This window comes from Anneissia japonica, unplaced genomic scaffold (assembly GCF_011630105.1).
Source record: "Anneissia japonica isolate Jap-2015-1 unplaced genomic scaffold, ASM1163010v1 scaffold287994_len634616_cov204, whole genome shotgun sequence".
In the NCBI taxonomy this organism is placed as follows: Eukaryota; Metazoa; Echinodermata; class Crinoidea; order Comatulida; family Comatulidae; genus Anneissia; species Anneissia japonica.
Genome location: NW_022707798.1, coordinates 130,173 through 145,380, shown reverse-complemented (window position 1 = coordinate 145,380; position 15,208 = coordinate 130,173). Strand labels below are relative to the sequence as shown.

The 15,208-nt window shown below is 36.9% G+C and overlaps 1 protein-coding gene across 6 annotated transcripts in view; it reads left to right on the top strand.

Moving 5' to 3' along the window:
* The first annotated feature begins 6,400 nt into the window (after positions 1 to 6,400).
* LOC117106428 (alpha-N-acetyl-neuraminyl-2,3-beta-galactosyl-1,3-N-acetyl-galactosaminide alpha-2,6-sialyltransferase-like) overlaps positions 6,401 to 15,208 on the top strand; it is a 10,487-nt gene continuing 1,679 nt past the window's right edge. The window contains exons 1-5 of one of the 6 annotated variants that reach the window (XM_033247795.1): positions 6,401 to 6,642; positions 10,315 to 10,656; positions 11,045 to 11,466; positions 11,814 to 11,921; positions 13,949 to 15,202. In XM_033247795.1, the coding sequence (XP_033103686.1) occupies positions 10,339 to 10,656; positions 11,045 to 11,466; positions 11,814 to 11,921; positions 13,949 to 14,366 (1,266 nt within the window). In that variant the 5' untranslated portion in view covers positions 6,401 to 6,642; positions 10,315 to 10,338 and the 3' untranslated portion in view covers positions 14,367 to 15,202. Of the gene's footprint in view, positions 6,643 to 9,067; positions 9,508 to 9,580; positions 9,771 to 10,314; positions 10,657 to 11,044; positions 11,467 to 11,813; positions 11,922 to 13,948; positions 15,203 to 15,208 lie in introns of those variants that run through there. The other 5 variants (XM_033247794.1, XM_033247797.1, XR_004445065.1 and 2 more) reach the window with 5 other exon arrangements.

Genomic DNA, 15,208 nt, shown 5'->3' with positions numbered 1-15,208 from the left:
AAAAGTATGGCATGTGCATCAATTTACTTTTGTAATGCGGGCGTTATCAACAGTTTCATATCAAACAATAAACTATCAAAACATTTGTACTTCAGGTATGATAAATTGAAAGTTTTAGTTTTGTTCTTTTCAATGTGTTCGGCTTTCAGTTTTTGCTCGTCAAATAAACGTGTCAATGTTTTCGCATAACCTATACGGTACATTTCTGGCAGCAAATGTAATAATTGTTGTAGTAAAATCTCTGTAAATCATTGATTTTTCCGATCGGTAACTTACTGAAAGATTTGATAACTTATGTGGTTCTGTTAATAATGAGTAATTCGAAGTTATATTTAATTTTTAGGGGTTTTAATTTGATTTTGTGGGTGATGGTATCTTTTGATTGGTTGACAAAATAATTTGAAAAAATAAAATGTGTATTTCGTCTGTTTTCCGCTGCAAATCGCACTTATTAAACCACAGAAGTTATTTGTGACTAATCATTCAAACTGAAAAAATAATACCATGTTCATTCATTTTACTTTTAAATCCAGGCGATATTTGGCCTTTTGGTTGTTCAATGGGTCGCGTCTGACTGCTTGACATTTAATTTGTGTTGTTGGCTATGAAATCCATTGTTGTGGAAGAGGTCCTAGAATGTAAAAAAAAAAAACGTTAATTATTAGAGGGCTGTTGGTTCCTGGACCCCAACCGGGAGTCCTCGGTAACCCCTTCCCCCTCATCTGTCCCAGTCTTGGTTTCACGCAAAGTGCTTAGCGGGCCAACTCAAACGTCCAAACCATGCCGCCGCATATAACCTACAGTGGCACCTTCTACATAGTAGCTTCTAACACACATTACAGGCTCATACATCCATTTCATGCTGTCTAAATAAAGGAAGACACCCACAATTTTACCAGGTGCTGCCCAGTCGTTGTGTACCTTGTATTTTTATGTTAGTTTTTGTAAATTGGAAATGGTGAAATAATTGATAGATGATATGAAAGCTAAGCAAATTAATCAATTTAATTGTTGCAGTTGTTTTAGGGCAACTGAGTGTAATTGCTACTCGAACCTTTTAATAAAGTCCTCAACAACATCAACTGGACAATAAAGAACGATGTTCTTTTGATTAAGATTGGCCTTATCATATATTCTTATCCTGTTTCAGACCAACATAATTCGTGGTTATAATAAGTGACATTTTATCAAAACAATAAATCAATTTGATTTATTAACCGTCTTTATTGGTTTTTTAAGCCTATTAGACGCGGCCCGAAAAAAAAGTTATTCAAATGTAGTAATTTTTTGTCCGTCTCTGATTTTGTATAATGTTAATAATAGTCTATTTTTTAATGCTGGAATGGATATTATATTAAATATAACGATTGTCAATATTATTAGTTTCCAACTGTTCTCTTCAGTCACTGTATCTATGAGAGACCAAAATTTCAATACATTAATTTACATGTCGCCATGATAGTCATTATATTGTGTTGTGTCTAGTTGTAAAAACATCTAGCCTTTAAAGAGTATTATAACAAATAACCTATAAATAAGTTATTCCATACGCTTGATTAAAATACAAAAAGAAGTTATTTACTAACTCAAAGGTTGTTCTAAAGCCGGGTACTAACCGTATCCAACTCCGCTTCCTGTCAGCACTTGACGACGCGATGCCGTCTGCTGCTTGATTGCGGCTGTCTGAACGGATCGTTAGTAAAAACGATCCGTGTGCGTCTTGTCGCGTTTCGTCCTTTATAGAATCGTTTCGGCCGACGACCGTCGATCGCAGTGAGTACTCGGCTTAATACATATTAAAATATAATCAGTATACAAGGTACTTCTTAACTATCATATGAGTTAATTACTGTTAAGTTTAAATTAAATATTCAACAAGAGTTAAGGCTAAGTTATTCTTATAGGCCTACTATATTAATGAAGTACAGGAGTAAAATTGTAAGGGTGCTTACCTGTGCAGGGGTTTATTTATGAATTTGTGTAGCAGGAGAAATTTGAAAGTAACAGGAGAGTAAATTGAAATAGGCCGGGGGAATGGGGGGCCGCCTAGGCCCCCATCGTTGTCCAGGGGCAGAGCCCTGGTTGGGGGTCAAGGGGGCGAAGCACCATTGCACTCCAGGGTTTTAGAGATTTTTAAGCCCATTTGATGGCATTTCTCTACATCATTTTTTAAAAAACAGTTTTCAGAATCAATTACTGAGCTGTAAAAAAGTTGATATTTTTTCATATTCTTCATACATAGGCCTAGCCTAAATAGTGTAAACCAGAAACTTTCGCGAATTGATAATTTCGGCCGTTTTCGCGACATTAAACTTTCGCGAATCTCAAAAAGCCTAAATTTATTTCATGAGAGGAATATCATACAATAGCTGAAAATATCGTATCGTGAGTTTAGGCCTAGGTTAGATAGGCCTACAGCCACTGTTTAGGCTACAATATATAGGCATAGGCAGACGTAGGCGCCATAAGCCTGCAGCCTACCTCAGTTGCTAGGACCATGACTTAGCTGGCTGCTCCCAGCCAGGCACAGATAAGAAAGAGACAAGTTTACACACATGTACTCACTCATATGATATTCCATAATTGTATAGTATTCAAGCATCCTACAAAATGAACAATGTTTATCAATGTTTTATTAACAAATTATTTTCCTGTAGGCCTAATATCGATTCAAACACATTGATTGATGATGACTGAACATCGTGGTATGTCATATGGGATGGAAAATTAGTTTCCCATTTGAACTTCTTAGTATACACTGCACAGTGGTTGCACATGTGCAATCACATGTAGTGATGATCAGAACCTCCTTGATTAGTATACTCACTGAGTAGGTTAGAATATGCCTAGAATTTACGAATTTTTCTAGCACAACATCGGAATTTAAGGTCAGAATATTGATTCAATAATTGAAATACATTCTTTTTTAAGTTTATACACATTTAATAAAATCCACCAAAATAAATTGAAAATACAATTTTTATATTGATGAAGTTATTTACTTTTCACAAACATGTTTAAATTTGTGGGGATTCACCATTTAGGCCTATGCCCTACAGTAGATCTGCGTTGAAGGAAACATCTAAGGAGAGCAAAAAATAGTTCTAAAATTTACGCAGATAAAGGAATGGATACCACATTGGGAAAAAATGTTTCATGTGATGTGAATTGAGACGATTTTGGCTTGCTCTGGCTTGATTAAAATACAAAAAGAAGTTATTTACTAACTCAAAGGTTGTTCTAAAGCCGGGTACTAACCGTATCCAACTCCGCTTCCTGTCAGCACTTGACGACGCGATGCCGTCTGCTGCTTGATTGCGGCTGTCTGAACGGATCGTTAGTAAAAACGATCCGTGTGCGTCTTGTCGCGTTTCGTCCTTTATAGAATCGTTTCGGCCGACGACCGTCGATCGCAGTGAGTACTCGGCTTAATACATATTAAAATATAATCAGTATACAAGGTACTTCCTTAACTAGCCTATGATTTTAAGAATTACTGTTAAGTTTAAATTAAATATTCAACAAGAGTTAAGGCTAAGTCACTCTTATATGCCTACTATATTAACGAAGTACAGGAGTAAAATTGTGAATCTGCTTACCTGAGGAACAATTAATTAGTAATGAAGTTTTTCAATGATACAACTACATCTAACAATTCGACCAAGTCCGTTTTCATAAAGGAAATGTCTTCACTTTGAATATCATAATAAAATCAAAACTGAAATCTGGAACACTAATTTGTATCCAATAAATAGGCCTATTTATAATATCGTCGCTCATATCACGAACTAACACAATCAAAGTAGATTGTGTTAGTTCGTGAAATCACAGTAGCGCGTCAAAACGAGCGCGTATTGGTTGTCAAGCAATTTTGTATTCTTTACCACACAAAAAGTCCTTAACGACAGCAGCGCGTATTTTGACGCGCTTTTTTTTATTTCACGAACTAACACAATTGAATTTAATTGTATTAGTTCGTGATGTGAGCGACGAAATAGGCCTATTTATCATATCATAAATCATTGGTGTGTAAGATAAGATAATATTAATATGTTAATTAACAAATTAATCCTTCACATGTATAAAAAATGGTTGTCTTATCAAATTGATATACCAGCAAAGTTTTACAACATAGAAAAACAAAATGATGCTTATGAAACGCCAAAAGACCAACTTTCAACCACACTCGGTTTGCAGGCACAGTAAACCGTGCTCGAAAATCGACTGCCTGAAATTCGAGTGTGTTTAAAAATCGAGTGTGCTTTGAGAAAATCGACTGTGTTTGAAAGTTTTCTTTTTGGCGTTCCATAGATGCCCGGATGCGAAAACTTCTGGTAGCCCTTGGTTTTCGCCATGGAGGTATAACATTTTATACCTCTGTGGTTTTACTCAACTCAGATTATGCTTGCTGAGGGAGGAGAGTATTATGGTAATTACCCAACAAGTTGCAACACGAAGAACCAGTAGCAGGAATAGAAGTAGTTTAACCATTTTATTGTTATAGGCCTATCTATATTCAAACTCCTCTGTTACAGTATATATTTTTCGTTTAAAATACACAGCACATATTTTAATCATTTTTCAATTCAGGAAATGCTTATATTTTTCTCAGAAATTAAGTGATTGACTTAAGATCGTTCGATTGACTATAAACAGGAAGTATTTCCTATAGAAAACGCCTAAACATCTTTAACTTACGACTGGTTTGTATTTCCAAACTTAATAAATTAACGTATTCTTGAGGATGACCTACCATCTTCAATGAATTTCTGGTTTGAGGACCCCTATGGAAACAAGCTCATAGAGCTTATAGGGTTATCCTCTTGCTCTCATTTTTGTGTGTTTTTATGTACTTGTTTTTTTGTTTTGATATAGGCCTATTATGATACAGGTACAAGAATTGGTTTACGAGTTGTTTACATTGCGGTCACAGGATTAAAATTAAAAAAAGGCACATGTACATACTGTACACTAGAAATGTGAAAAGTATAAAATTCATAATATCATTGTCATTATATTTCACTTTTATTCATATAAAAAAAAAATCAATATAAAAACAAAAAAGTGGTCACAAGTCGTGGCTCGAAATCCAAACTGCATGCGAATTTTTTCGTAAAAAATTAAGATAATATATACAACATTCAATTATATTAATAAAAACAAGAATTGAGACAATAAATACAGCAATTGATAATGAATATAATAATTGAGAAGATACAGTAATTGATCATTAATATAAGAATATTTGTATAATTATTGTATGCCTACCGTATAGATTTTTTTTAGCAGTGTTCTTACCATTATTATTGTTGTTATTAATATTATTAATAATATTATTAGGCCCGGTTATTATTTTAATATTATTTTAATTTACTTGTATTCAATTCCCTGGGTCCCTAAAGGTCGGGGCCCTGGGGACTGCCGCACGAGAGCACATAGGCATTACGCCACTGACGAAGATAGAGCTGCAAATTGTTTGCGATAATTTCAACTCCCTGCTGACGATATTATAATGAACTGTTGTAGACTTTCGATAGCTAAAATAGAGGCTTTTCGATCGGAATTCTCAATTACATTTTTATAGCCATGATCTCTTTAGCTTCAGTTGCGCATGCCCAATCATGGCATAAAAAAGTTTAATTATTCTCATTTCTATTTCACACCCTCTTCGCAGACGCCGTCGGCTTGGCATGCTCAATGATTTCATGAAACGTCGTTTGGTAACTCATCATTTCACTTTATTCATATAAATATCAATAAATAAGCGGGCACAAGTCGTGGCTCGAAAGCCAAATTGTATGTGAGCCTTAAAATGTCAGTAAAAATTAAGACAATAGACCTATATACGAAAAATTAATTATAAGTATAATTAAAGGATTGAGACAATATATACAGACTAAATATAACTGCACATTCTCGACAACGTCATTTACTCTTTGCGCATGCTCACTGTCTGTCCAGCACTTCCAAGCGCATGCTCACTGTATTTTACATAGATCTTTCTAAAACGTTCCTTGGTAACTGCGCATGCTCATTGTTCAGTTAGAAATTCTCATTCTTTCGTAGTAAATGCTACCACTTAGCCCTACCAACAGTTTCTTAATGACTGTTTCCCCTTGTTCGTAGCAGCCTAAATGTATGTGCGGCGCAAAAAAAATATATTAATTTTTGAGAGGCTTAACCAGGCACTAAACCGGCTTACATAATTAAGCAAAACCTAAGCCTACAGCACTTTTTTTCTGTTTTGGGGCCTCAGCTGAGGATTTCACGTAGGCCAAGACTGCTTTGCGTTACGGTTTGCTCGGTTCCCACTTGGAAGCCGCAAAACCCTCGCATTGCGTCACTTTGCGTCGATACTTTGCATCTGCGTTGTTGCGTTGCGTCTTCCTAGTGGGAAGCAGGGAACAAATCCTATGAACCGTACGGATAGCTGGGTACGGTCTATGAACACGGCTTGTGGACGTGACGACACCTTTATTGACCTTTCGCTCTAAGATTGACTTCAATTATGGATTAAATTAATTTACGTCTTTTTATCTGTGGAAGTGAAGTGGCAACTCAATGGTTAGTGGGTAGTCTATTTATGGAGATTCCTCCATGTTTGTACTTGAGCAGTACGCGTGACTCAAGCAGAAAACCCCGGTAAGCCATACGTTGTCATTTTATAAATTCAGTTAGGTTAATAGGTCGAATATATTTTTCATAGACACTGTTAACCGTTACAAGTATTCGTTCTACCCAGCCGGAATTAACAGAATATATATGAGATAATACATAATTATTTAACTGGCCTTTGTGGTCAGTACCGTACCGTATTTATTGAAATGGTGGCATGTGCTATACCCTGTGAAAAGCAAGAGGCCAGCTGTAGCCTGCAGTCCGAAACTGCCATTTGTTAGACTAAATCATGAATGGTCGGCTACATTAATCAATAACTAATAATAAGCCTACATTTATTTTTAATATGTTACTTATTTCTAATACATTAGTTAATCTAATATAAGCAGGTCTACAAATTCACTCCCTAGTTTAAGGTTTTCATTGAAAAAAAATCCGTAAAAAAAGTGGTTTTGTCCCCTGTGTATTGCAGGCAAGTTTTACCTCCTCTTGTCATTTTTATCATAACTTTAAATGTGTTTTAAATAGAATTTATAATAGCACTATGAATTTTATTATTAAATGCGTAGAAAACAAAATTGATGTTGTAATTTTATGACGCCAAAGAACCATTCTAGATTGAAATTAATGTATAAATGCTTGTTTTTTTACTTATTTACGGGTTTTATCCTAACGGGACAGCAGGATGTTTTCAGGGATACTGTTCGTGAATAAACAATCCGGATATTACCAATAAATGTTACGGATATTGACATAACCTAGCATTTACGTACGCGGAATCCAACGAAAGCATTCGGTGGATTTGAAATACCGACTACGTAGTCCAGGCTCAATTTAGTGGACCTAGACTTTGCTATTCAGGCCTAATTGGCCTAATAATAACGATGAGAGAAAGACCAGGCCCGTATTTAGGGGGTTCGGGGATTCGTCCGAATCCCCCGAACCCCCTAAAAAATTTAAATTTTCGGAAAAAAGGATTCCATGTAGCGGAGGACAGAATAAAAATAAATATAAATTTTTATTTTTATTTCTTTTTTTCAATTTTCATGGCGGCTCGTACGCTAACACACTTATAAAAAAAATTTATTTTTATTTTGAAATCCACAATTTCCGAATCGGAGGGTTCGCTAAACAAGGTATAAAAAAGTCTCGCCTTATTTAAAGCACTAAAAATGTATATTTATTTATACTGTAAAAGGGTCTGAGGTCTATCACACTGAATAAAGTCCCCATTTAGGGGAGAGAAGAAGTATGAGGGTTTTGATAAGGAGTTCCGCATAGTCCCAAGCCGAACCCCCCCCCCCCCATTGAAATCCCTAAATACGGGCCTGAAGACACTTAGTGCATCTAGGAGTCTTGAAATGGAGGGGGGAGGGGTTACTGGGGAGGGGCGAAGGTGGATGAGGGCCTTGATGAATAAGTGAGGGGACGCTAGGTCACAAAATAAGTTGATTTATGAATATTTGAGTGTGATTGGCTTCGGACATTTTCATTGGGGTGGTGAAACCTTTTTTGGGCGGGGGTATTTTTTTGGGCGGGGGAACTTCCTAGATGACGAACCTGATGATTATTATGTTGATGTTGATGTTGTTGATGATGATGAGCACAATGATGATAACACGCGGTTGCTGCTGGTGAGGATAATGATGGTGATGCTCATGAGGAAAATGATGATGATAATAATAATAGGCCTAAAAATAATAATAATAATAATAATAATAATAATAATAATAATAATAATAATAATAATAATAATAATAATAAGAGTAATCATATATGTTTTCGTTTTAAATTGACAAAAAATATAAGGTAACTATAAATAATCATGTATTACCTTGAGCAGAGTAACTGCACCTTCGCAATTCGTTCGCATTCTATATTTAGATACGAAATGATCATTCCACACGCGTATAATAATTATGCATGAACAATCGCATGTTTCATAAATTCTGATGATTACCATCGATTTCTACCCTGCTGTGCACATCTGCTTTGAAAGGTCTTCCTCTCAACCATGCATAAAGAAATTAAACTACAAGACCTACCAATTTGAATCCAATAACCGGTAGACCAAAACGATCGTTGAACGTTTTCTGTTCGTCGAGTTTTTTAGATTTAGCATACAAACCCAGTTCTCTCGCCTCGTTATAGTCAAAAGATTCCACTTTCTGTCATATCTACTTTGGTATGATTAATTTGAACCGAATATATGAAAATCTCCAGATAAAATGGGTATCTGCATTATTGAATTAACGAGGAAGAATCTAAAAGTGTAAAGAAAGTTGCTCCAACCGGACCAATCAGGGGTGGCGCCAGCAAAGGGGAGAGCTCCCCCCCCCCCCGTCGGAGGAAAATCACAGTTCGTCGGGGAGAAAATCAAATTGTATGTATTTTCTACATTTAGGAGAATATGAAATCGATTAAATAAGCCTTTGAAACCCCTAAGTTGTCAAAATTTTCGGAGGCTTCTTTGAGAATTAGTGTATCTTTGAAGTTTTGGAGTTGACACTGCATCATTGTTAACGCTAACGTTCACCCTTGTATCTGCGCATTCTCATGCTACACACCAACTCTTTTTTTTTGTCGCTTCTCAGAATTCTTGCCTTGATATTCTTTGATACTATGTCGCAAGCCTATTATTTTCCAACATTACCCGCATGTACACAAATCATGTTATCAAACTTTGACCAAATAATAGAAGTTTGAATAATGATAACAAAATCCATATTTATGGTGTCGTCCCACTAGTATGTATTCAACGAAGTGATCACGTTCGTCTAGGCCTACACAGCTTTGCATCTCCTGGTAACGACTGACTACAACATTAAATCAAATGTCAATCAATATTAGTATCACCTTTTTAGAGGTCAGTTTTTGAAAATTTGAATGGTAATTAATGTTGTTATCTTTGTTTACCGTTGTTAGTCATGTGGCTAGACAAAGGTCGCTGTGATAGCTACATGGTGGGGTTACGGAGCTAACTTGTCCCTTTGACTGCAAGGACTGCATGGTGTGTGGTGGGTTATGAGCTTAGCCCTACTGACTACCTATAACTGCAAGTGTTGGGGTTTACGAAGATAATACTATTGAATGACTAAGGCTGCATGTAGTCTGAAGTTATTACAGTAATGTTTTAAATGGTTTTATAAATGGTATTTTTGTTTTTTTATGTATCCTTGTATATGTTGATATTGAACAAATGAATGAATGAATGGATATAGTAGAATATTCGCAGGGCAAATACATTTTCTCGTTAGGTGGGAGAGTTTCATCGTTAAGTGTATCATTGCTTGGTTTAAACTAACGGGTGATTCGTCAAAGACAGGAAACAGTGGACGGATCTATGTACATAAGTCGCTGGTGTCTTTGATATTCATAACGACAAGATTGAGATCCATTTTCATCTCTTTCCCTGCCGGTTTCAACATATTTTATCTCAACTATATCCCGATTACATTATATAATACTACCTCCATAAATAAACTAAAATAAGTTCACAACTGTAATTTAGTAGACCTATATAATTATTAATTATGAATACCTTGTATATTTTTCCCACTTTGGTGAAATTTAATTTAGACTTAGTATTCTCACTTATCTCAAATTTTTAATAAAATAATTTTATAATAGAAATAGGCTTGTTTATGTTATCGTTGTATTAATTTTAACGTGTTTTTTTCGATGTTTACATTCAAGTACTAGGTTACACGACCGATAGAAATGAAGAAATGGAGTACGATGTGTATATTTATAATGGTTGTGTTTTCAATACTGAACACATTTTTACTCTATCAATACGCGAAATCCGATGATAAAGTGCGCCCTCATCGCTCCTTCGGATTTGACAAACTTTTCGCTTTCAGTTCAGGGATGAAGCAAATAAACACGGCGGATATACAAGCAGTTCGACGTCTACAAGGTGATGCTGTATATTCTTTTTCATCGGAATATTTACCTAATATGCCCCTGAATAAACTATCTGCTACTAAGCTAATAATGGAAACTGCCGAGATGTATACTGATTTATATAAAACAAAGGTAAGCCTACTGCAGTATGACTATGATATTGTAATCAAATCATTGTCTCCTTCACGGCTATTGAAATAATTATCCAAAATAAGCTGCACACACACTTTTAAGTCCAGACTGGTCTCCCTCTACAGGTCTCCCTCTTATTAAAGACCCTCCAATTAAAGACCACCTCCAATTAAAGACCATTTTCTGTGGTCCCAAAATAATGTCTTTATCTTTATTATTCTAATTACAGACCAAAACTCCTAAATACCATGGAACCCCGGTCCCAAACGTGGTCTTTAATTAGAGTTAGATATGCACTCTCAAACTGCACAGTCAGTTTGATTGCATGCGTCTCACTGTTTGTAGGCCCTATGTATGTTATTTCACAGAATTTCTTTCCGATTGCTAGATATTGGATCGTAAATGCAATACATGTGCTGTAGTGACGAGTTCAGGTAGACTACTAAACCAGAGTGCGGGTTCAAAAATTGACCAATCAGATTGTGTTATCAGGATGAACAACGCGCCTGTAGCAGGTTACGAAGACGACGTCGGGGCACGAACCGACATTCGTATAGTTGGAAATGTGAACTCGAAGTTTTTGCAGAACCATTCTGAGGTGCTTTTTCAACCTCCGAGGAAGAACGCCAAGAACAGACCAGTTATCATATTAACTTGGCTCTATAACGCTACTGTTAATATGACGGGACCGGAGATGATTGTCGCAAAGAATCTGTCCAAATATTTCCCGCGTTTTCAGTTTTATATCCCCACAAAATTTGCCTTTCTAGTAGTTGAAGATATCTTCAGGTTTGAAACTGGTTTTCAAAGGTAACAAAAGTTTGTAGGCCTAATGTGGCTTTCCTTATGACAATCAAAACTGAAATAACCTCTTGTGGAGGTCTATTTGCCTGACTCATGTTGGTCATGTTGGCCATATTAACGATAAGCCTAACAATAATATACAGGCCTAACAATAGCAATGATGATAATGCAATGATACCGGTATATGATAATCGTGGCAGAGATATTTATATTTATGATTTGCAAGTATGTTTACATAATTCGATGAATAATTATTTCTATTTTAAGTATTTCTATTATTTGTATCTGGATACATTATACGTTTCATTCCTAACTAGGCTATATTTCTTTTATCGATTACCTGGATATTTTAGGTCAAAACTGAATACATGGTTCACAACTGGGTGGCAGACGATGTTGCTTTCTATGAGCATATGTAATGAGGTTCATATCTATGGTATGCCGCAGTATGAATTATGCAGGTGAGTTCTACGGCCCCTACAGTGCAGGGGTGGCGCCAGGATTTGCCCGACGGGGGGGGGGCGATGCCCCGACGAGGGGTCAGATTTCCCCAACCAAAGCAAAGTGGGCGTGGTCGAGCTTTGATTAAAAGGTATCGAAAGTTGTCCTGGGGGCGAAGCCCCCGAAAATTTTGACAATTTAGGGGTTTCAAAGGCTTATTTAATCGATTTTAGAGTCTACTAATATGTAGAAAATACATATAGTTTTTTTTTCTCCCCGACGTATTGTGCTTTTTCTCCCCGACGTATTGTGCTTTTTCTCCCCGACGGGGGGGGGGAGCTTTCCCCGACGGGGGGGGGGGAGCTGGCCCCACGCGCCCCTCCCCCACCCGCTGGCGCCACACCTGCTACAGTTCATTCTGTTCTTGCTTCGAGGATATTTTTTAATGTAAACTACAGTATTCACATCAATCAGTCTATTATTTATTATTAACGACAGCTGCATTAAAACATAGAATATTAATAGATACGTACTACATTTTTACGACGAGGTCTCACGTCATGTCGAGTGTATGGTTTAAACAGAAATTACCGTAGTTACGGTGTTAACAAAATACATGATGGATACCTAATATTTATAATTCATACAGGTTGAATCGATGAATATGCGGCTCATCGAAATGATGACAACATGCCTCGGAATACTAATTTTAAGTACCGTATGTCTAACTTGTAAATGGGACCGAGGATGAGAGAATCGAGGTCAGTAGCGTGAGACCATTGTGCTCTCAATGACTAAAGCCAGGGCCTGGGCATTTGATGGATGAATTAATTCGGTGTTAACTATTTCCAGTGGTGTCCTTCTGGTGGTGATTGGAAAGTACAGAGACAATCCCCTACTCTTTCTGAAGAATCATGTACCGCTTTCTTTAACGTGCAAATGGGCATACTTCAAACGGTGCTCTATCGTAACTTGCATTTTAGCCTCCAGCTGAAATACAAGAATAGCAGCGATGGGAATTGAACAGGGACCACACAGTGGCGTAACGCCGACGCGCTATCGTGTGGCGGTTTACAGGGGCCGACCCCAGGGGACCAGAAAGAGCCCCTAACCACATGATCTTCAATCTAGCACCCTGACCCAAAAGGACTTTGTTGATAGGCCTACATAACAGCATGTGTCTCTGACATCGACTATATACCATATTATCATCCAGTTACGAATCGAGCCCCCTAAATTTTTAAATCTTACCGTAAGTTTGTGGGTGCTATTTCCGGCCATTTAGAGGTGCCGTGATCATAAATTTTCTTACCTCAGTCCCAACCATGGTAGGGTTGAGGTAGTATTGACCCTTTGTCAATGAAAGCCTCCCTGGGCGCTATGAAACAGTCCTGGATTTGCCACTCATATCATATAATTTCATAATTGAAGGCGAGCACATCTAAAATCACACAATGGAATTCGCGACTGATACCCTAAATCCCCACTCTCAGGAAGCCACGAGAACTCCAACCCCACCGTTTTACGCCACGGGACCAGGAGATCTTTGTGGTTCAGCGCACACACAATGGCTACCACCAGTTTAGCCGACTGAGCTAAGCTACTCTTATTAAAGTGACATGGGTCTTAATCGCCATTTTTTGCCAGACCACAGGGACCTTGATTAGCAGAACGTTTAAAAGACATAAGCCTACGCGTACGCCCTTAAAACGTCAAAACACCGGAACCGACGATGATGGATTCATTCCGTAGTCCTACCAACCCGGAGACCCACAGGGTCTTCAGCCTTGGTCAGGTGACCCAGAAATCTTCGTTACAAATAAATTTGAGAATACAATTAAAAAGTAGACAAACCAAAAAAAAAATACATGTGAGTTGCTTTTACGACTAGGCCTATATCCGTTTAGATAAAATTTGCCATAAACGAACAAATCTTAAATTTTTGTTTGTATTTTGCATACATAAATCCTCTTACTACAATGAAGAGGAGATTAAGTTAATTCGTACGTTTTCACAGACTGTAAACATCCCTATTGTTTATTTTCAGAGAATCAGATCCGACTTTATATCACTATTATGATAAACAAGGACTGAAAGAATGTGAATACTACAAGAAAAGTGAGATAAACCCAGATACTGGTCATTTATTCATCACAGAAAAAGCGATTTTTGCACGCTGGGCAAAACGATATAATAATATTCACTTCCACTACCCGTCGTGGAATTTATCATCTGTGGACGATATCAATCTCAACTCGCCGTTTATTCGAGAGCTACGTTTGGTAACCTTACGAGATATTGAACTGTTACGTAAACAGGCAATACCTCAACGGCACTATAAAGTTCCAAAAGAACCTTTGTATTTAATACTGTTTACTTTCTCTCTTATATTCATCTTAGTTCAAGGATTGAAATTCGTTAAATTATTGATACAAATGTTTGATGTCAGAAAAAACACATGGTAGATTTCACAGATAAGGCCTATTATTAGTTTTGTATATCTTTATTTAGCTGTGGTCGTAGGCTATGGCTCATAATGTTACGGACGTTTCTGGAGTTTCAATCATTAACACTAACCAATCCGGGAACAGATCTAGGAATATGGGCTTGTCAAAAACACGTATTGTCCCCCACGAATGTTCGTGTACGTACGTTTACGCTGTCGTTCTGTATGACTTTAGAAACAATATCCAAAGGCCAGGACTTAACGGATAGGTCCATTGGAGAGCAGAGCATCTCCTGATCAATACAAAGAGAAAGATGCTGCCAGTGTTAATTTGAAAACCTACACCAAATCGTTTGGTAAGTAATAATAATAATGGGTGTCACGAAAGCTCAGACCACGAAAGCTAAGACCTAAGACCACGAGATCAGACCCACTCGAAGTATCAGACCCCGCAAATTAAGACTCTCAACTAAGTATGCCAGGATTTACAGACAATAATACCTTTATTCGAAAGCTAACATCAATATATAGAACTGACTAATCATGAAATAAACACCAGTTAGTATTATCGATACCAGCCATGGAGTTATAATTATTTTGATAATAATAACTCCATGTACCAGCTAGGCACCTATTTGCGACGTTTACTGGAGAAAACAAATACAGTACAAATAAACCGTTGTTAGCGTACAGGCTAGGCTACTCCACGGAACCGTATACGGTTTCGATATAGCGGTTTTTAATGCACATCGTGCGAATATCTGATATATACTGTATTATGATTCTCGATCGTTCTCGATAATAATAATATTAGTAATAATAATAATAATAATAATAATAATAATAATAATAATAATAATA